Source organism: Rhipicephalus microplus, chromosome 7 (assembly GCF_043290135.1).
Source record: "Rhipicephalus microplus isolate Deutch F79 chromosome 7, USDA_Rmic, whole genome shotgun sequence".
NCBI lineage: Eukaryota > Metazoa > Arthropoda > Arachnida > Ixodida > Ixodidae > Rhipicephalus > Rhipicephalus microplus.
The window spans coordinates 138111688-138132957 of NC_134706.1; the positions used below are offsets into that span (position 1 = coordinate 138111688).

General features: G+C 46.9%; 2 protein-coding genes across 7 annotated transcripts in view; one reads left to right on the forward strand and one right to left on the reverse strand.

Moving 5' to 3' along the window:
• Positions 1-19080, reverse strand: part of LOC119180428 (uncharacterized) — a 112345-nt gene extending 93265 nt beyond the window's left edge. For 2 of the 6 annotated variants that reach the window (XM_075869777.1, XM_075869780.1), the window contains exons 1-4: positions 18734-19080; positions 18325-18463; positions 15929-15998; positions 15079-15180 (exon numbers count right to left, since the gene is read on the reverse strand). In XM_075869777.1, the coding sequence (XP_075725892.1) occupies positions 15079-15180; positions 15929-15998; positions 18325-18380 (228 nt within the window). In that variant the 5' untranslated portion in view covers positions 18381-18463; positions 18734-19080. Of the gene's footprint in view, positions 1-14444; positions 15181-15928; positions 15999-18324; positions 18464-18733 lie in introns of those variants that run through there. The other 4 variants (XM_075869782.1, XM_075869781.1, XM_075869778.1 and 1 more) reach the window with 4 other exon arrangements.
• Positions 168-2330, forward strand: LOC142767644 (uncharacterized). The gene has a single exon (XM_075869774.1). It carries the CDS (start codon positions 500-502, stop codon positions 2213-2215), a length of 1716 nt encoding a protein of 571 aa, XP_075725889.1. The 5' UTR covers positions 168-499; the 3' UTR covers positions 2216-2330.
• Positions 19081-21270: the final 2190 nt, after the last annotated feature.

A 21270-nucleotide genomic window follows, 5' to 3' on the forward strand; every position in this document is an offset into this window, starting at 1 on the left:
GGATCGATATGGGTGTAGGGGCAGTGCTTTTATGGACGGATGCAGCGAGCTGATCCGCCCTCACGTTGCCTTGAATCTCACAGTGCCCTGGCACCCAGCACACTACAACATGTTGTTTGAGTGTGTAGTACAGTCAAATCTCGTTACTACGAACACCGAATCAACTATTTTTTCCGATTTACGAATATTTTGAAAATCCCCGCCAGATTGCCTATATATTTTCAATGTAAAAATATTTCAGAACAACAAATTTCAGTACAATGTATATTTCAGAATAACGTGCACAATTTATTTGCTTGCCTATACGCAAGGAACATCAATATTACGAATTTAGTTAAAAGTAGCAGCACCGCAACTCTCACGTAGCGCAGTAGCCGCTGTTTTTTTCCATGCACGGAAGCTATCATCATCACCGTGTTGAGAGCCGACTGCTAGCGCCACCACACAGGTATGGTTTGATGTGTGGCAGCTTAGCAGGCCTAGCCTCGTTGCCTCGTCTATGGTGGCTAGAGGGGGGAAGTGTGACAGGCGCTGTATCCCCGCCATGGGAGAGGGATGCGCGGAACGCAATGAAAGTTCTGGCCGCCGCAAGGGGCGCTGGTGTAGTAGTAGGTGCTCGCCACGCTTGCTTTGGCACGCTCGTTCTCTCTGTGCTGTGCCGTCACCTTGTTCGGATGCTACGCGCTCGCTGTCGTTTGTTTACCCATGTGTTCTGCGAACCATGTCGTCAAGTCGTGCAAGTACATGCTTCGTCCCTGGCTGTAAAGGCGGGTATAGATCGTGCTTGGAGAAGCTTTCCGTCTTTAAAGCCCCGAAGGATCTCTCGAGGCGAGAGCAATGGGCTCGAAATATTAAGCGGGCTGACAAAGAGCTGACGAGAGACAGTGTCGTTTGCGAGCGGCATTTCGACGCCAGTTTCATCGAAAGGACATACCGCCACATTATAAACGGTGAGGTTGTCGAGATACCCCGCGATTGTCCGCGTTTATCAGAAGATGCGGTGCCTACGCTGTTCCCAGACGCACCGAAGTACTTTACCAAAAAAGCGCCCGTGAAAAGAAAGGACAGAAATATATGTGAGCAGCGCGGACCTGCTAAAAAACGGCAAAAGCCAAACTCTGTCAGCAGGCAAGAGCCCGAAGCACACGTGCAGCAGCAGGAGCACGAGGATCCCAATGTTCTTCCCGAGGTGGAGACATCTGATGCAGTTCACGCCGACGCCGAAGTTCAAAGGGTGTGCGGCAACCTCCGTCTACCCGACGAAACATGGAACAAGTTAACGTTTTGCAGTGAACGTGATTCTGCGTTATACGGCGTTTGTGAGCTCGAGGGCGAGCAGGTGGACCACATCTTGCTGCCCAAGTTGGTGAAATTCAAAGCTAATAGCAGCCAACAGAACTCATTGTGTTGCTTTGTATACTTGAGGGGCAAGCTGCATTCACAGTGTACCGCCTCCTCGCCGGAAGAAGCGCAGTCGGTGCTCGACAGCACACATGCACTTGCATTATGTCAAGGCTGCGGCATGAGACCGGAAAAGCAAGGACAGTATGTATTGTTTGCTGGGAATTACTTTTCTGCCAAGTGTACTTATGTGTGTGAGAGTGGCTCCTGCATACACTGCAAATACCTCAGAAAACTGGTGCAAAACCAAATGTCGCGAAAGCGGCGTAGCGGGGGCATGTACCAACGTCAGAAGAAGCTCGCTAACACACGCCGCAGCTTGCGTACTGCTCAGAAGAAGCTGCTGAATGCAGAACGCGAATTAGCAGCGATGCGGCAGGCAAATCAACAAATTGCCGACGAGGTGCTGGGCGCTCGCATTAAAAGTTTGCCTGAAAAGCAACAAATGGCTGTCAGGGCCTGCTTCGAGGCAGCTACAAGAAAATCAACATCTGGGATGTTGTATGAGAAGGAATGGATTTTGGAGTGTGTACTTCTGCGGATGCGTAGTCCTAAACTATACGAGCAGCTTCGTAAGCAAAAAGTTCTTATATTACCAAGCAGGACGTGTCTCCAGCGCTATACTCGCAGCTTCAAAAGTGGCTTTGGATTTAACAAAGCAGTTTTCAACGCCCTTGCTATCAAGACTACAGATATGGACATCTCCAGTAGACATGGAGGCATCATCTTCGATGAGATGAAGTTGGCTGAGCATTTCAACGTCAGTGCAGCAGGTAAGCGCTACCATTTCTTCAATCGAGCATCAGATCACTGAAGATGCACCACGTTTGCCCAGTATAGGGCCTGTTTTTATACTGCGGAGGCAATCAGTTTTTCGTTTTTAACTTATTTCCAGGGACAGTGGAAGGCTTCGTTGACCTCGGAAAGTTCACCCAGTAGGAAGATCGGACGACTCCAGCCGACCATGGGATGGTGATGATGTTTCAACCTTTTCAAGGTGAGGAAGCGTTATTATCAATTTTGTGTGCCAACACATGTTTACTGATAAAAGCACTTTCACTTTGCCAAATTAATGAAGAACTTCAAGTCGGCTCCTTATTAGATGTCACGTTTATTGAGAGTGCCTAGTCAGAATAGCGAATTGCACTTGTGTAAGGTGCAAGAAAGCCTGTCAATTTTGTGCGAAACAACTTAGCAGGTCAGGCAGCTGTCTTGCTATAAACATGAGTCTAACTATATGACTGATTTTGTGCAGGTGACTGGACACAGATATTGGGAGTGTTTTCATCCAAAGGGAACATCAAAGCAGAAATGCTGGCGAAGGTTCTTCTAGAGGCCATTCTACTGTCAGAACAAGCCGGACTTTTCGTCGACTTTGTATCCTGTGATGGAGCGACCTGGAATCGGAGCATGTGGAGGTCATTTGGAATTGGCGGTATGAAACAGAACTATTTGTTCTATTGTGGCCAATTTCAACATGCCTGCTATGTGCATGGGGCACGTGAAACAATATATATGCATCTCAATATCAGCGATATATTCCCAGAACAGTGAGGTTTGAAAAGCAGAGATGCTGACTGCTTCTTTTTTCTTTATTTCAGCATCCTCAGTCAAGACCACCTGCAATGTTACCCACCCTGTGGACCCCTCCAGAAAGCTTCACTTCTGCTCCGACTTCCCACATTTAGTGAAATGTGTTCGCAACTCATTTGTAAGCACCGGGTTCACCACTCAAGATGGTCGTGCGTGTGTTGAGGACATTGAGGCAGCATGGGAGAAAGACAAAAGTTCTTTAACTCTGAAGGCCATGCCACATATTACGAGAGTGCACATTCGGCCCAATTCTTTTGAGAAAATGAAAGTTAACTTGGCGTTCACACTGTTCAGTGATGAAGTTTTGAAAGGCATGTTTTTGTTCGCATCAGACATTGACGAGATTTCTCGTTCAAAACTAATGCCCACAGTGGAGCTTGTAAAGCGAATGAGTCGACTAATAGCTGTGATGACGTCCAGGTGCCCGCGAGAGGGGCTCAGACCATCATCAGAGAAAGTTGCTGAGCTCGAGGCATTCCTTTTATTTATGGATCACTGGGAAGCAGCAGCAAAGACAGCCGGTGGGGGATTCGTGAGTAAGAGCACTGCAGAAGGTTTGCGTGTTACTTTATGTAGCACGCTTTCACTTCTTACCTACTTGACAAAGTCTCTCGGCTTTAGGTACATGCTAACAGCCCGACTCAGCCAGGACAAACTAGAGAATGTTTTCGGAATAATTAGGCAATATTCTGGTACTAATGACCATCCAAATCCCGGGCAGTTCCTAGTGACTGTAAATTGCTTGTCTTTTTACAATCTTGCTAGACCACCAAAGAGTGGGAACTCCCCAGCAGAGCTAGTAACAGCTCTCATTGACACTTCATCACCAGCCACAGGTGATGCCATTTTCGGCATACGAGACATGATCGAAGATATGCTTGAAGTTGGAGATGTTGATGGGGCTAGGTCTACACTGCAGTCTCTAAGTGGTGACCACAGCAGCTACGCCGTTCAGAAAAGTGACAGCCGTCTCATTTATTACGTTGCTGGCTATGTTGCGAAAAAATTCAACAAAAAAAGCTCTTGCAACGAGTGCATTTCCACTCTTGCCACCAAGAAATCAGGAGCCATTGTCAAACCGAACAGTGAATTAGTCTGTGAATTCGACAAAGGAGGATTGCTGTATCCTTGTGACAATCTGGCCAAACTTGTGAAAACCTTGGAGGATACATTTACGTTCTACTTTTCTGCTGAAAAGTTGCACTCCTTCAGCATACACGGTTTCATGCAGTTCTTGGCAGGTATCAAACTGGATAGAGTTGGCTGCGAAATTCACAGCAAAGAACTGACCGCAAAAGTAGTCCAGTTTTTTCTGCTCACGCGTATGCACTTCTGGACAAAATCTTTGAACAAAGACAGGAGTGTCCAAAGGGAGCGCCAGAAACACTTGAAGTTGAGGAGGGTAAAGTAATTTGACCTCTTAACGTGATATGGAAGTATGTTATGACAAATGTGTGATAAATAAACATGTTTTACCATTTCCCTTGCGTGTATTTAGTATGCATCTAAAGCCGTAAGTTAACAGAAATCATTGGATCTTGCATAGATAGAACTATCGCTAAAATATTCAAACAAAATGTTCAATATCAAAGAGCCTCCAGCTGCAGCATTCCAATCTCCACTTCAAGTTTCTCAAGGAAAAGGAGCCGGAAAACGTAAATGCTTCGAAGATTTCACGCCGAAGGGAAGCCCCTACAATTAAGAGGACATGAAGGGGGGGGGGTACGGACTGAGAGAAAATTAAAAAAAACGCACTGCACTGCAGCCAATATACTCGCTATGAAGCTATGAATGATGGAAACAGTTTAGTGTTTTTCCCTCTTCGTGAAATGTAAAGTCCGCAAGTCGTTTATTTCAACTGAACTAGACTATAAACATGGTAAAATCAGCTCAACAAGAACACGATAATAAGAACGACATAGGACGGGAACTGAAAATTTAGCGCCTGTCCTCTGTCGTTCTCCTTCTCGCCATACTTTTGCGCTGCTTTTACCATGAAGATCAACCAACTAGCCTAGTTTTGCACGCTGTTGCAGATTAAACATGTCAAAGGAAACCGATATTAGGAAACATTTAAATATAATAACCTCCGTCTGATTTAAAAGCATTCTTGTTTTGTTTTTTTTTCTATTGCTTAGCACCGCTCAGAACTTACAACACATGCTTCTTAGCGAAACAAACACGTAGTGCCTTTAACAGCACGGGCGCGGTGTATAAGCGATTATTAGAAAGAAGTGAAACTAACGTCTAGCAGCCATACGCAAAGCAGGCAAATACCGCCGCAAGCACCTACGGCGCAGGTAGCGCCACCTGGTGTGGCCGCCATCTTTCATCGGGAATTCGTACAGCCCTCCGCTCTTGCCCGTCACACTTCCCCCCTCTAGCCACCATACCTCGTCCTTTGTCGTGCGTCCTTCGTGCCACGCACGTGTGAAGTCTGCTGCGTTTTGTTGTCGTTCTTTTTTTCTTAGCTTTCTGCAAAGTGTTTGGAGACCCGACGATGAATGCACCAGGTGACAGCGCTAAGAAGAGGCGAAAGCAGTTTTCCCTGCAAGAAAAGGTGGATTTGTTGAGGGAACTTGACTCGGGCAAAAAGCAAATCGACCTCTGCAGGGAGCGTGGCATTGCCCCGTCGACTGTCGCGACCATTTGGAAAGACAGAGAAAAGATTCTGAAGCTTCACCGAGAGTCACAACTTGCACCTACGAGGAAGCGGTTGCGCCTGGGAAATTTTCAAGATGTCGACCAAGCTGTGCTGACCTGGTTTAAAGATGCCCGGCTGCAAAACATCCCAGTGTCTGGCCCAATGCTTCAAGAAAAAGCCCGCAAGTTCGCCGACGCACTTGAAGTAACTGGGTTTGATGCAAGTGCGGGTTGACTTTTTCGTTTTCGCCAGAGAAACGGCATAACCTGGCAGGTAGTCTCAGGTGAAGAAAAGGCTGCGGACAAAGAGGGTGCAGATTCCTGGCGGAACGATCGTTTCCGAGAGGTGGCAGAGTCGTACTCCGAAGACGACATTTTCAACGCGGACGAGACCGCGTGCTTCTACCACCTCTTGCCAGATCGGACGATGCACTTCAAAGGTCAGCAGTGTAAAGGAGGCAAGAAGTCGCATCTCCACGTGACGGTCTTGCTCTGCTGCAATGCGTCGGGCACGAAGAAAATCAAGCCGCTTGTCATTGGAAAATACGCAAAGCCTCACTGCATGAAGAACGTCGTATCCCTACCGTTCGACTATTGTGCGAACAAGCGTGCCTGGATGACAAGAGAATTGTTTTCGCAGTGGCTCATCAAACTCGACGAACAAATGAGGAAAGAAAATAAAAAAATTCTTTTGAGCGTCGACAACTGTTCAGCCCACATTGTGAATGTTCGCTTGACGCACGTTCGCCTGGAGTTTCTGCCACCGAACAACACGTCGTTGCTGCAACCACTAGATCAAGGCATCATAAAGAGTGTTAAGGCGGAATGTCGCAAGCGCCTTGTGCAGCGTTTTATTATAAATTTCCGCTTAAAGCAGCCGACATCAGTCAACGTTCGTCAAGCGGCGGAAATGCTGCCGGGAGCTTGGTGGAACGTGAAGACGTCAACAATCCGTAACTGTTGGCGAAAAGCAGGCCTAATCAAGGCGCCTGCCCTAGTTGAAGACAACCTGGAAGAGGACCACAGCAACCCAGGAGACCTGTGGACTGAGGTTGAGGAACTGTTGCCCGACGTCTCCTCCTTCGACGACTACGTGGAGAGCGACAGCGCAGCACTAACGTCGGCGGACATGACAACCGAGGAGATTGTCAACAGCGTTCGCGACGTCTCCAGTGACGACGACGACCCGAAGGAAGAGGACTCTGTATCACCAAACACTGAAGAGGATGAGACCACATCACACTCGGATGTTTTAGTGCACATGAACAAAGTCCGCACCTACATTGGTCGGTGCAGTGATGTGCCCGATGAGGTGCTACGTAAAGTGGAAGGTGTTGAGGTGTACTTAATCAGCCGTTTGTGCTACACGCATCAGAAGAAAATCACAGATTTCTTCAAATAAAGAACGTTTGAAGTGTGTGTAAATTTTTTTTGTGTGTGTGTGTTTGCTTGTCGGCGCACACGGCAACTGCCAAGGTACGTCATGTTCGCTCCTAGGTTTGGCCTCTTGCTTACAATCGAAGTTTTTCATTACAACGATATTTCAAAATAACGTACGAGTTGCGGCGGTCCCACTTAATTCGTTATATCGAGATTTGACTGTATTTGTAATTGCTTGATGTGTTTAGCCGCCACAAGTATCGCATAAGCTTTTGCTGTGAAGATACTTGTGTCTGGATGTAGAGGGCCAGCATCCGAAAAGGATGGGCCGACAGCAGCGTAGGATACAGAGGAGTTAGACTTGGAGGCATCTGTAAAGAACTCAGTACGTGTGTATTTGTGTTGAAGTTCCAGGAAGTATGTTCGGATGTGGGCAATAGGCGCATGTTTTGTAACTTCTAGAAAAGACACATCGCAGTCCATAGCCTGCCATTGCCACGGTGGCGGGTATGCTACAGGAGCCATTAAGCTGTGTTCAAGTGAGACTCCAGTTTTCTCAGCTAGACTCTTCAGGCGAACTGAGAAGGGCTGCCTCATCGAAGGCCTGTTTTGAAACAGAATTGAGCTCGACAAATCATTAATGGTAGAGTATGAGGGGTGCTGCTTGTCTGCTTTTACCTTAAGGAAATAAACGAAGGACATGTAAGTTCTCTGCAGATGAAGCGACCACTCATTTGACTCAACATTAAGGCTTTCTACGGGGCTGGTGCGAAAAGCACCCGTAGAAAGGCGGATTGAAGTAAGAAAGGAAAGAAAGAAGAAACGAATGAATGTTTTTCTAGGAAAATGCAAAAAATGAACCTCGAGAACTGGATGCCCAAATGGTGCACGGGGTCCAGCATTTTCAAAGCACTTTGAGTCGCAGACTGATAAACAACGGCCCCATAATCTAAGCGGGTGCGAACGAGGCTTCTATATAGGTTCATGAGACATTGCCTGTCACTCTCCCACCTAGTATGTGACAACACTTTTAAAACATTCATGGCTTTTAAACATTTTGTTTTTAGATACTTGATGTGCCGTACGAAGGTCAACTTGTTGTCCAGGATTATTCTTAAGAATTTATGCTCCGTATTAACAGACAGACGTTGACCGTTCAGTTCAATGTCGGGTTCTGAGTGCATGCCTCTCCTTCGGGAGAACAAGACACACGTGCCTTTTTGTGGGTTCAGTCGGAGTCCGTTTTCCTCTGCCCATTTGGAAACCTTGTTTAAACCTAACTGAACCTGCCGCTCACACATTGCCAGATTGCAAGATCAAAAGCCAAGCTGGACGTCATCGACATATGTACAATAAAACATATTGCGAAGAATGGACAAGCGCAAGGAATTCATTTTGATGAGAAAAAGTGTGCAGCCAAGTACACCAGCTTGTGGCACGCCTGTTTCCTAGACAAATTGGGAAAGAACCGTACCCACTCGGACACGGAATGTCCAGTTTGACAAGTAATTTTCGATTATGTGAAACATTCTTCCGCCCACGCCAAGGTGGGACAGGTCTCTTAGAATTCCAAAATGCCATGTTGTATCATAAGCCTTTTCGATATCGAGGAATACAGAGAGAAAATATTGTTTATGGGCGAAGGCGTCCCTGATCTGTGCCTCGATACAAACAAGGTGGTCTGTGGTGGATCTACTTTCTCGAAACCCGCACTCAAATGGGTCGAGCAAAGTGTTTGTTTCAAGGATATGTACAAGCCGGCAGTTTATCATTTTTTCGAAAACTTTGCACAAGCAGCTTGTAAGTGCAATAGGCCTATAACTCGAAGGTAAAGAAGGGTCCTTGCCCTCTTTTGAAATGGGAATAATAATAGCCTCTTTCCAGGAGGTAGGGATAGTGCCAGAAAACCAGATAGCATTGTACAAACAAAGTAAGGTTTTTCGTGTTTCTGCTGGTAGGTTTTTTAACATTTCATACACCACACGGTCAGAACCTGGTGCAGAAGTACTGCAGGAGTTTAGAGACGTTCGCAGCTCAGCTAGACTGAAAGCTTGGTTATATGTCTCGTATCTAGTGCATTTGTGTTCGAGTTTCTGCTTTTCTATTCTTGTTCTGTATTTTTGGAAAGTGTCAGTATAGTGGGATGAGCTGGACACCTGTTCGAAGTGTGCACCGAGGAAGTTTGCCTGATCTTCCAAGGTATCACCCGGAGTGTTTACGAGTGGAAGTGTGTGTACTTGTTTTCCTGCTATCCTACCGACCATGTTCCAGACTTTAGCCTCCTGTGTGTATGAATTGATCTCTGACAAAAACTTCTGCCAGCTTTCTCGTCTGGCCTGCCGACGCGTTCTCCTGCCTTGAGACTTTATTTTCTTGAAGGTGTCAAGATTTTCGGCTGTCGGCGAGTTCTACGCGCTCGATCGGCGCCATTTTGGTCTTGTTTGAAAGAACGCGTTTTCAGCTGTTTTTTTTTTTTATTCAGTAAGCAACATTGAGCGTTTCCCCGGCTCGAAAAACGGGGCCTCAAAGACGAAGAGCCGCGCTCACTGCCATTGGCTAAACGGCGCACGTGACTGAAATGGCGCTTTCCGGTTGGCTGGAAGCTCGCGGCTTGCGCCTGCATACGCGACCCGACGCCATTTTGAAAGGGTTACCGCTGTGACGCCTCGAAATCGGCAGAGCACTCTGAAGCTTCTGATCGTATCGCCATGCCTGGAAACGCAAAAAAGTATCGGACCGTGCACGCATTTGGTCGCAGGAAACGCAAAGGTCGTGGGAGAAAGTCTACGAAGTCATCAGAGCCCTTGGTTGACTCCGACGAAAGATGTGTCGACGCTCCGCGGCCGTTCAGCGATGGTGCGACCGAGCGCGTTGCCTCCGACGACGATGACGGTGAAGCGAACTCCGGACGACTACGAATCGACGCCAAGGTGGTGACAAACGCCGAAGTTGAAGAAAATCATGCCCGGGAGAAAGCGACGCTCGACCGGCTTTCATCGGCGCCAGCAACTGCACGGAAAATTGACTTTTTCACCGCGAGTTGTAGCGAGGCAACCGCACAGGACTCGGACCACGCTGCTCCTTATCTGCTTATGCATCTAGATATCCTAAACGCGATAATGGGTGCCTTGTGTTGCAAAGCCTGCCACGGACCGGATACGATCGTCAGAGGGGATCGGGACTACGGACTTGCCGTGAAAGTGCTAGTGCAGTGTGAAAGGTGCGGCGAGATCGCGAATGAATGGACTTCGCCCCGCGCGAACGGCACGAAAACGTGCAATCCGTTTGAAGTAAATCTTCTCGCTTCGAGGGCGATGGTGGCTACCGGCAACGGCCAAACGAAAATGAACGATATTTTCGCAACAATGGGCATCTCACACCGCGGTATGCACCACAAGACGTTTCAGCGGCATTTGAAGAACACGCTGGCACCCGCTGCAACGCGAGCGGCTGAGTCCGCTATGAGCGAATGTGCGGAAAAGGTTAGAACAATTTATGATGACTTGTGCTTCGGCCACCGGGGCAATATTGCCGTTAGCTACGACGGCACGTGGAAGACGCAAGGCCATTCTTCCCACATCGGCGTGGGCACAGTTATCGAATTATTTAGTGGCTACGTGTTGGACTACGTCGTTCTTTCCAACTTTTGCCTAGGCTGCGAGGTGGGCCCACAGCCTAGTAGTGAGGGCTATCAAGAATGGAAGGCTAACCACAAATGCCAAAAAAATACGAACAGCAAAGCGGGGCAAATGGAAGTGGAGGCGGCTCTAATTCTATTTCAGAGGTCGCTTGAACGCCATGGCCTGCGCTACACAACTATGCTGTCTAATGGAGACTCTAGGACATTTTGCGCCATACAAGACGCCAAGGTGTATGGTTACATTGACGTGCAGAAGGAAGACTGTATTAATCATGTACAGAAACGGATGGGCACCGCATTGAGAAACCTGGTGCAGAAACAAAAGCGCGATGGGAAAAGAGGCCTTGGTGGGAAAGGCAGGCTCACAGGTGAGCTGATCACCAGGCTGAGCACATATTATGGCCGGGCTCTGAAATCGCATGAAGGTGACGTGGGCGAGATGCAAAAGGCTGTGATGGCCACATACCGCCACGTCACCTCCACTGATGAATGCTCAGACCACAGTCTGTGCCCAGCTGGTGAAACTTCATGGTGTCGGCACAATGCCGCAAAAGCAAAGGGTGAGCCCGGCCCAGGCATGCCTACAATCTACCGAAAGACGTGGCAGAGGCATTACTACCGGTTTATACCCGGCTTTCGGAAAGAGCCCTGCTTCAGAGGTGCGAACGCGGCAAAACGCAGAACTCCAACGAGAGCCTACATTCGGTAATCTGGAGTTGGGCCCCCAAGGAGCACCATGCGTCCCTGTTCGCTGTTGAAGCAGCTGTTGCAGAAGCAGTGCTGCGCTTCAACACGGGCAATTTGAATTCTGCAACGGCAATCTTAGGTGAAATGGACATGAATGCGACAAGTACTGGTGCCAGGAGAGCGAGAGAAAAAGACCACCGTCGCAGCATTGTCTCCAACAAGAAAAGAACAGCCTCATTGGAACTCCGGAAGCTAGTGAAGAGGAGGCATGAGCACAGAATGCATTCAGACTATGCTTCTGGTGCGTTTTGAGGTTGTCTTGTTGCATCTTCTGCAATAAAAATGTGTGCCCACGTTTTTTCTCGATTTCTCAAAACGACAATTTTCATGTGCTTCCCATTATGCCGGAGCAATATCTCTTGTTCTATCTGGGTTATCATTACGATTTCTTTTTTGTTTCGAAGATAAATGCAGGGGATGTGTCGCAAAGTAAGTTTTATTGTAATAATTTTTGGAGAAAATTCTCTAAATGGATCTTTTGTTTCAAGTGTAGATGGGGAAATTTTTCATGTCATATTCAACATCCGACAACTTTGCTTCGAAATAGCCCAGAACAATGATTTATACTTTATTGCACACTGTGAACATACCGAATTGGTTCTATAGGTTGCACATCAATATCTAAGTTACAGTTAATTAGCTAATTAGGCCTTAATTGAAAAAGTCGCAGTTCATTATATCTTTAAAACTAATTGTCACAGCAAAAAAAGAATTAGATTTTTGAAATCAGCAGTAAAATCTACATAGGCTCTCCAAATTTGACTGAGGTACCGTAATTATCGAATCTAACGCGCACCTTTTTTCCGGTTAAGCGAGTTCATAAATCGCATGCGCGTTAGAATCGAGTACGAACAAAAAAATTACGGTCAATCTATTGCCATCGCAAATCCAAAATGGCCGCCCCCTACGTGCGTTGGCATGGTGCGTCGGCTATTTCTGCCTATGTGTTTACCATGTGCGGCACTTCGTACGTGTGCTGAGGAGTTCGTCATCTAGTAGTGCATTAGCATCGACGACTTGGAAGGGCCGACTCCAAAAACTCGAGTGCACCACGATGCCGCTTTTAAAAGAAAAGTCATCGCGTGTGCAGAAACGGACGGAAATCGGGCCGCATCGTGGTCCTTCTCGAAACGAGCGTGCGGGACCGGCGGAAACAAAAGCAGAAGATTGTTGACAGCAAAGGTTCACGCAAAGGCTTCAGTGAACCACAGCAGGGTCGGTTTCCGCAAATTGAAGAGCTGCTCCGCGAGTATGTGCTTGAGGAGCGAGTGGCACAGCGGCCCATGACGACAGAACTGCTCCAAGTGCGGGCTATGCAATTAGTCTTAGAAAAAAGTCTAATGCGGAGCCTGTTTAGAGCGAGCAGGTGCTGGCTAATTAACTATATGAAGAGGAAAGGCTCTTCCCTCCGAAGGGGAACATGCATATGCGAAAACTTTTGCGGAGAAGTACGATGAAAAGCTTTACAGTTTTCAGAGGTTCGTCCTAAACTTGCGGCGCAACAACGGCTACCTGCTTGGGCAAATCTGGAATGCCGATCAGACGCCTCTTTACTTCGACATGCCTGGCACCACAACTGTCGAGAAGAAGGGGGCGAAGCAAGTTTGCGTGCTGACATCGGTCCACGGTAAAACTACAGTGACGGCAATGCTCTGTTACACGTCAGATGGGCACAAGCTTCGCCCATACCTCATATTTAAATGGAAGACAATCCCGAAAGGAATCATTTTTTCGAGTGGTGTGATCGTGCGGGCCAGCAAAAAAAAATGGGTGCGCATTGCAATCGATGTCTTACGTTTTTTTTTTTTTTTTTTCGCGGTGGAAATCGGGTGCGCGTTACAATCGAGGGCGCGGTAGAATCGAGTAAATATGGTACTCGCAAAAATAAAAGAGTTTTTGGAAGGTGTAGCATCCCCCCTTAAGCCGGTACGATCAGACAGTAGGGGGAATGCTCTATGCATGCCTTTCTTATTTTTGTTCAACAGCGTTGGCGGCCACCCACCGCGGAGCCCAACGAGGGGACGCTACAAGTTTACAGATGCTGAAAACTGCAGACGCCAGCCGTACAACGCCACTATAACCCAATGCACCTAGACCAAGGTAGGCTATTTGCTCAGGGTTAACCCTAGCCGCCAGGAAGTTTGGAAGTAAACAGAAGAGAGTAGAAGACAGGACAGATAAATAGTAAGAGATAAAGACGGAGATGTAGGGAGATAGAGATAGGAAAAGACGACTGCCGATTTCACCTGGGTGGGTCAGCCCAGGGGTGCCGTCTACGTGAAGCCGGGGCCAAATGGGTGTGTTGCCTCTGCCGGGGGGCCTTAAAGATCCAATCACCCAGCATTGGCTCAACCCCCAGGGTCCCCTTTTCCCTGGACACAGCAAAGCCACGCACGGCTAGGCGTCGGAGGGAGCCGAAACTCCCCCGTTAGCTCGGGTCCGTGGTGTCACTACACACCGAACGCCTACTTGCGCAAGCGCCCCTGCGGGGTTAAGCCTAGGTGCTTCGACGCTCGTCAGCAAGCTCCTTTGTTCACATCGTGAGGATTTCGCTTGCCTGCGATGGCCCTCACTCCACCTTCGTTGTCCTCGCCAATGACATCGAAGCGCGGAAAACAGTACCGCCGGTTAATGATGAAGAAAAAAGCCACCATTATTAGGTTAGTGAAGAGTGCCCGATCGCAGGCTCACGTTCGTTGACGCTGACAACGAGCTCGACTTTTGCGCAGAGCTATCCGACGTCGAAATACTCAGTCAGGTTAAAAAAGGAACCAACACCTGCGCCACCTACGACTGCTGAATTGATGCGAGCATTGATGACCCTGTCATCGGTGTACAGTGATGACATGACCCTTGCTCAGAACGAGGCGAATGTGATCGCATGCAAGCGGAAGGCTGTTCAAACAAGGATCAACAAGTTTTTCAAGCCACTGCAGCTCTAGCACCGGCTGCACTGACGGCACCCGCTGTCGGCTGTATGCCTTTTTTTAACGGCTCTTTTCAGAGCCACCTCCCTGATGCTTTGGCAGAGTTCCGGAAGTCTGGTGTACTTCGACCTCGACCATCTTAATCCGAGAAATATCAATGGAATGGTGCGTTTTTTTTTGCTAGCATTCATTTTTTTCGGACTCCCCGAAATTTCGGACGATTTTAGCTCCCTAGAGGGTCCGAAAAATCAGCAGTTGACTGTATTATTTTGACATCACATAAGATGGCATCACGTGATGATATCGTCACACAAAACTACGAAATAGAGAAAAGTGTGCCCATGGTAAAACAAGTGCAACCCCGAGCTTTTGATAAGGTGGTAGCACAGACTGAGAATTGACTGAGAATAAAAAGAACACAAGTTTTCCAACACAGTCAGAATGAGTTCTACTCTCGGACATGTCCCAAGTCGTAGCGTCGCGTAGGACTTTCTGTGGTTGAGAAACTGCCACAGATACAAAAATGACTAGTATGAGGACCCTGTTTACCACGTGCACTGCGCTGGCACAAAGAAGTAGAGGCAAGCTGATCTGCAGCTATTTAGAAAACTTTACAAGACTATCAGGCAAACAACTCCCTCGATGTGTGAACAGAACAATAAACTTTGTCTCAACGCAACCTTTACGACGCTCGGCGCAGCTTGGTGCTCATTGTAGCAAAATGACACAGTTTCAGCAACACTGTACCTGGGCCGATGCCAAGCCACCAGATGTCACTGACAGGAACAGAGTGCAGCCCCGTGCAGAGCCGTCTGTGTAGCACTCGGTGGTGTCCTCCGTCCGAGTTACCTGGAAAGACAGTCACAGGAAGTATGTTTTCGATTAAACGTGGCTTGCCTTTGATTAAAGAGAGCAACAATCGACCAGAGCATAAAATGAGATGACTCTACTGATAGAAAGATAGTCCCTCCCGATGACTCAAACAGACCCTGCTTTTTTCGGGAGCGTGGATTTATAGTATTTTAAATATGAAGCATTTTTTTGCGAACTGTAGGGACTTTCAACATCTATCTCAACATCTATCCGTCTACCCATTCATCCGTCCGTCTCTCCGTCCGTTGAAGCCTGTTTACTGGCCCTTAAAAAGCTCAAAATAGAGGTGGCTGGAACTTTTACACAAGCAGAATAAAAACAGCTTCCAAGAATCGTGAGAAGAACGACATGCTTTGTGGGATTAACCACTGTAGCTACAAACCCTAGGAAGGGTGAGCTTTCTGTCATGCAGAAAAAAAAAAAATGAGTCGAGATCAATCAGCTATCTGTACCTTTAAAAACGACCCTCAGTTAATTCGCAAAGCATTTTCAAACAGCTCAAAGCCGCACTGAACTTGCATAAGTAATTTGCAATACCTTAACTGTTAATCACACTCAATTTTCATTATAAATACAATTACTGCGACTGCAATATATTTTTCAACATTACATGTCCTTTTATATAACCAGAAAATTCACGAACTTTAATGCAGCTGTGCAGTGCAGTTACTCAACTTATAACTGCATGACACTGAAGAAGAAACTGACCATGAAAAAAACTGACCTTATATTTAAATCGCCGTGACTGGGCCTTTTCTGCTGTGACCATGCCTGCCGAGGCTCGCCGTAGAGCTCTGCAACACATTTTTACATCATGCGCCACATTTTTACACCAGCACACAAGCAATTTATAAGGGGATCAAGGCCTCCCATTATACAAGAGAAGGTAGCATCACAGGGCGACGACTACACGTATTTAAAAACACATACGCAAATTAAGATAGATAAACACCCAACAAGTAAAGTGTTATTCTGAGTAAAAGTTAGTGTCGTCAGTACATTCACAAGCCACAAAACTTTGAGGCAATATCGATGTAGTGACGCTACCTCTGCAATTGAACAAATGTTTGTGAAGGTTATAAAGATGAATGTACAACTCCAAGTGTATTCAGGGTGTTTATTTGAGGCGTTTCTAACAACACAAACGAGGGAATGCAGTACTTGACTTTTCGAAGGCTTTTGATAAATCAAGTCATAAATCATTACTTATAAAGCTCAGACAACCAAACTTTGATTGCAAGATCACTAGATGGATAAAGCTTTCTATTTAAGCACATGTAGTTTGCAATTCTCAGTGAGAATAATTCACTCGTACTACTCACTCTGGCAGGCTGCAGTGTAACCTCTACATAACCTCTGAAGCGTTTCATCTTAGCCCACTTTTGTTCCTAATATATGTTTATGATTTACTTATTTGTGTTTTATCTAACATAAAACTGTTTCTAGATTACTTATTTTTCACAAAATTAATAGCCAAAACGATGTCACCACTTCCCACTACCTTGCACTGACTCAATGTTTGATGCATGCATGACTCGACAAACAGAATGGAATGCTACTGAATGTAAGGTTTTGCATACGTCCCAAATGTCATCCTCTTCTGCTAACTGCTTACTTAACATTTTACTCAAATAAGTTACCCCTTACCGTCCTCAAGGCATACACATAACCTCTTGTATAAGCTGGTCTCTGCATGTTCACTACATTACCACTAATGCAAGTTGCATGCTTGGGTATATTCGCCAAAACTTTTCTGTGTTTGTCTCACTTCAACGACTAAAGTGCACATTACTAAGTTCTAGTGAGCTAGAATATGCCACTCCGAGTTAAGGGATCCGATTTAAGCTAATCTAATAACTACTCTCTAATTCATACAAAACAACTAAGTTTAGTTTCATTCTTTACAATCACATACATTAAGCTAGCATATTTGCAATGAAAAACTCACTTGAACTGCCGTCTCTTGCTTCTTGTCGTATGCCTTTCTGCCAGTGTCTTGTTTCTTTAATTATATTTCTTTATTCTAGCTCTTTTTGCCGCACTCAATCCCCCCCTTCTTACATATGAACTAGAATCGATCATTCAAATAAAGTTAGTGTAATGTAATGTACAACCAGAACATGCAGTGATTTGTTTATCCCGACGTCTGTAGACTGGAACCACGTTCACGGACCTGTAGCCACGATCATTGCTTCTTCTATTCTGCACCATGTAGTATTCTACATCGAAGCCAACAAACTTACCTGTTTTTTTCTACATAACCTCTGAACTTTCACTAACATTGTATATGTTTTGCCCCTCTCCCCAATAATGCCTTTTGGCCAAATGGTATTATTATGAAATAAGTGAATAAATCAATAAAGTTAAAATTCCACATGGACACCGTGAAGTGCTTCCTCTGCAGGCACCGAATGTGGCTGGTAAACTCGAGCTAGCTACCATCAGCACGCATGTTACCTCTGCCCACGCAGCGCTAGAAGCTTAGTCACACAGTGGCAACCTGTTGTGCACAGTGTACAGAAGAAATGTGTGCAGCAGTACGATGATACCCGTTTTTTTTTTTTTCAACCACGTCAACCTCACGAACCATATTAAATTATTATGCAACAAATTACACAGCTAGAATTGCCCCCGCACAAGATAGTACTGCCAGAAAATTCAATTCTACCGTTTGTCGAAATGTGTTGTTTTGCGGCGTGTATGACACTGTTTCGCACATAAAAAGGAGACTAAGCGAAATCACTAGCGCCTCTTAAGGGTCATTAATTGGTATATTGAGTGCTTGAAATCGGGGGAGAGGCGCTTCCCCTCCCCCCTTTATACCTTGAGGATCCCCCCTTGGCAGGTTAGCTGTAGGACTGCCGCAACAGTTCGAGTTGATGCCGTGCTACAGCTGACCTGCCGAGGTGGGAAGCCTCAAATAATACGGGGGGGGGGGGGGGGGGGGGGTTGGAGCGCCAGCTTCCTTGATTTTCAGCCCTCCATATACCATGTAGGAACCGCCAAGAGGTGCAAATTATTTTGCTGGGTCTCCGTTTTATGTATCTAGCCCACAGCAGCGAGCGAAACAATGCCAAACAAAACGCAACACAACACACGGCCTGTCCCAGCGATACTTGCCTGATGTATGCCGCTCGACGGAAATATCGTTGGCAGATAGGCCGGGTGCGTTGCATCGGGGCTCCTTTTGTTCCCCACGAAGTGCGCGATGCATATCCGAGTATCGCCCCACACGGGCTGCCACAGATGCCTCTCTGACCTGAAGGAAAGGAAATTACGTTTAACACGTACCGAAATTGATCATGCACATGCGCCGATTGGCGGCGTCCTGTTGTCCGGAACACCTTGGCAGATAGCTGCACTGGACTGTTCATGCACGTATTCTCGTTTGTTTCGCCACCACCCTTCGTTATAATAGTTATGCTACTGTGTACGGCGTTTATCGATTAGCCGGTAGACATTCGTGCGTTCAGGTTAAACATGAGGTGGGCTGTACCAAACATGAACAAAAACAGCGGTCTGTTATTACCTTGATCGCTGTACTGCTTAGATCCACGTGCTTTCCGGTTGTCATCGTACTTTCTCCAAAAGAATCGGTAGAATTCCACCTTCGGTAGCTTTTCTGCGGAGCTTCTGCAACTACTCTTGTGGCATCATCCCGCAAAATACACAGAAGATGCCCCTTTCGGCCGTTTTTTGCTTGGCCCCGCCACAATACACCTGGGCCCGCCATGAATTCTCGTAAACCATGCCGCGCGCTACTAAATCCTTTACTGGTTTTCCTGGAGATGGCGCCACTTCTCATTTTTTTGTCATAAAGTTTTTCACGAACTTTTGTGAAAAACCAACGCCTCCTCTGGAAAATGCCTGCTGCATGAGAAGAAAAACGACTGCCACACCTTTTTCCTTTTTTAATTTAGAATGTTCTCGGTCGCTAGCGTCACCTGTGGTAGACGGTGCAACAACGCATCACTTTGCATGGCCTCCGAATTAGCGATGTACAGTTGTAGGTCTCGAACATCTCTCGACTGACGCGTCCCTATGGGCCGCAGATGAAAAACGCTTAGCTGGTACCAACGTTTCTAGACTAGGTAAGTCGCAAAACTCCCGGCGTCCGACTACTCGTCACTCGGCGCCGGGACAGCTTCCAGTTTGGTGGCACTGGCGGCGCAACAAGCTTCCGCTAGCAGACGAAAACGCGTAGTCGTCGTGTCAAGACGCCGTGGCGGCCGTTCTGAAAGAGCTTTGCCAACAGTATATTATCGAGACTTGTTGTGCTGCCGCAGAAACTTAGTACAGCGTAATATTTAGCAGCGTAAGGCAAATACAGTATAATTATGGTTTTCTGAACTGCCCACCATAAACAATGCTTGATATATATATAACATACGAGTCTGTCGGTTAGTTGCTAGTTGGTGTACGTTCGCAATATATATTTAGACGCGAAAACCCCAATTACAATGTCTGGCATCCTCTTTTTGTGGCTGTGTTTTTCGGGCTTGAAAATAAATTACAACTATGTGACGCAATCTCGTGGCTTTTGTCTGGTTATGTAGTCAGCTTTTTTTTTTTTTTTTCATGTCAAGTCACATTCTTTAGGAACTTAGACCGTCGAGAAGCTGCGCGTGCGGCCATTTTCTTGAGCATGTCTTCTCTCTGCTTATTCTGGATTTCCTCTAATGAAACCTGTTAACACAGCTGCAGCCAAAGCTTCGAGCAGAGACCGCACTTTGGGGTATCGGTGAGCACTTCGTAGTCATTACTCACGAGTCTGCCTGCCGACGCACTGGGACAACATGAACACACTTCCAGATTTTCTATGTCCTCCAGAAGTTCGGCCGATTTGGTGATGGTATCTGCATTGCCAGGCGACTTGGCTAAGCGATGGTGACGGCTGCTAATGGTGACTGTCATGTCTTCTGCGACGATAAAGCATTTCTCCACAAATAGTGCTCTTTTTTATTCTTTGAGCCCTAGAAATACCACAAGAATTCTCGCCATTCTCAACAACTTTCCACCACCATGCAAACAAACGTTTTCTATGTCTTGAAGCGATATGATGCCACTTGTTGACGGCATGTCAGGACTTATTTCACTGTCTTCGAGCTCAGTGCTCGGAGATAGTCTATTCTTTTTCGCCGATGATATTCTGGAAAATACCCCAATCCTCTCGGCCAGCTTTCGCTTCTTTGTCGCGGACTGGCTCTTGATTAAGTAGGCCATTCGGCTCATGTATGTCATATTTTGCTGATGTTGCGTGGTTATGTGCAGATTCTGTTTTCCTATATATTGCACTTGGATTGCAATAAACTTTGGTTGTTAGTTCAGCGCTCTGTTCTCGTCTCTTCTATCCCCTCCTGTCGTTTGCGCTGTTAAGCACTTTCTTCGTCCCCCAGGTGGCGGTGGTGAATGCGCCGATGGCAGACGATAACGATGGAGGATGGCACTACAGAGGCTAGAAAAAACTTCCAGCCTCTCTAATGGCACGCTCGAGCTGACCGCTCATAGTCAGTCACGGCAGAGTCTTGAAATGAAAGATGTGTCGCTCAGTGTTTCGTCCTCGTCTCTGAGGATTGTGTGCGGCGGCCGTCCCAGATATCTATCTACAATGGAAACACAGGCGTTCTCGAACAACTTGGAACCCGCCGCTTCCACGGGACCCGTGCAGGTCGAGGCACAAACACCGAAAATAGCTCCACAGCATACGCCCATGCAATGCACATATGTTCGGCCATCTGAAGATACCTTTTTTCACGCTGGTATCTACGAATTTCAGGCGAGTGGAGCACTGTCGATGTACGGAGAAGTGCTCAAGTGGGCACACGTTTACTGTTTGTCCAGCGGCATGAAACGACGAGCCGAATAGTTCGAAGCCGAATGTGTTCACCGTGGCCTTCATGACACCCTTCAGTTTATGCAGTGGCCTTGTACAAGCGCTGACACATGCCGCTGCAAGGAGAACAAAAGTGTGAAGTGTCGCCGACGTGTTAGGAGCTGCTTTGCACATATCAATGCCCGTGATAAACCAGGCAAGCTAGTGGAGGCGTTGTGGTGTACTGGTTATTG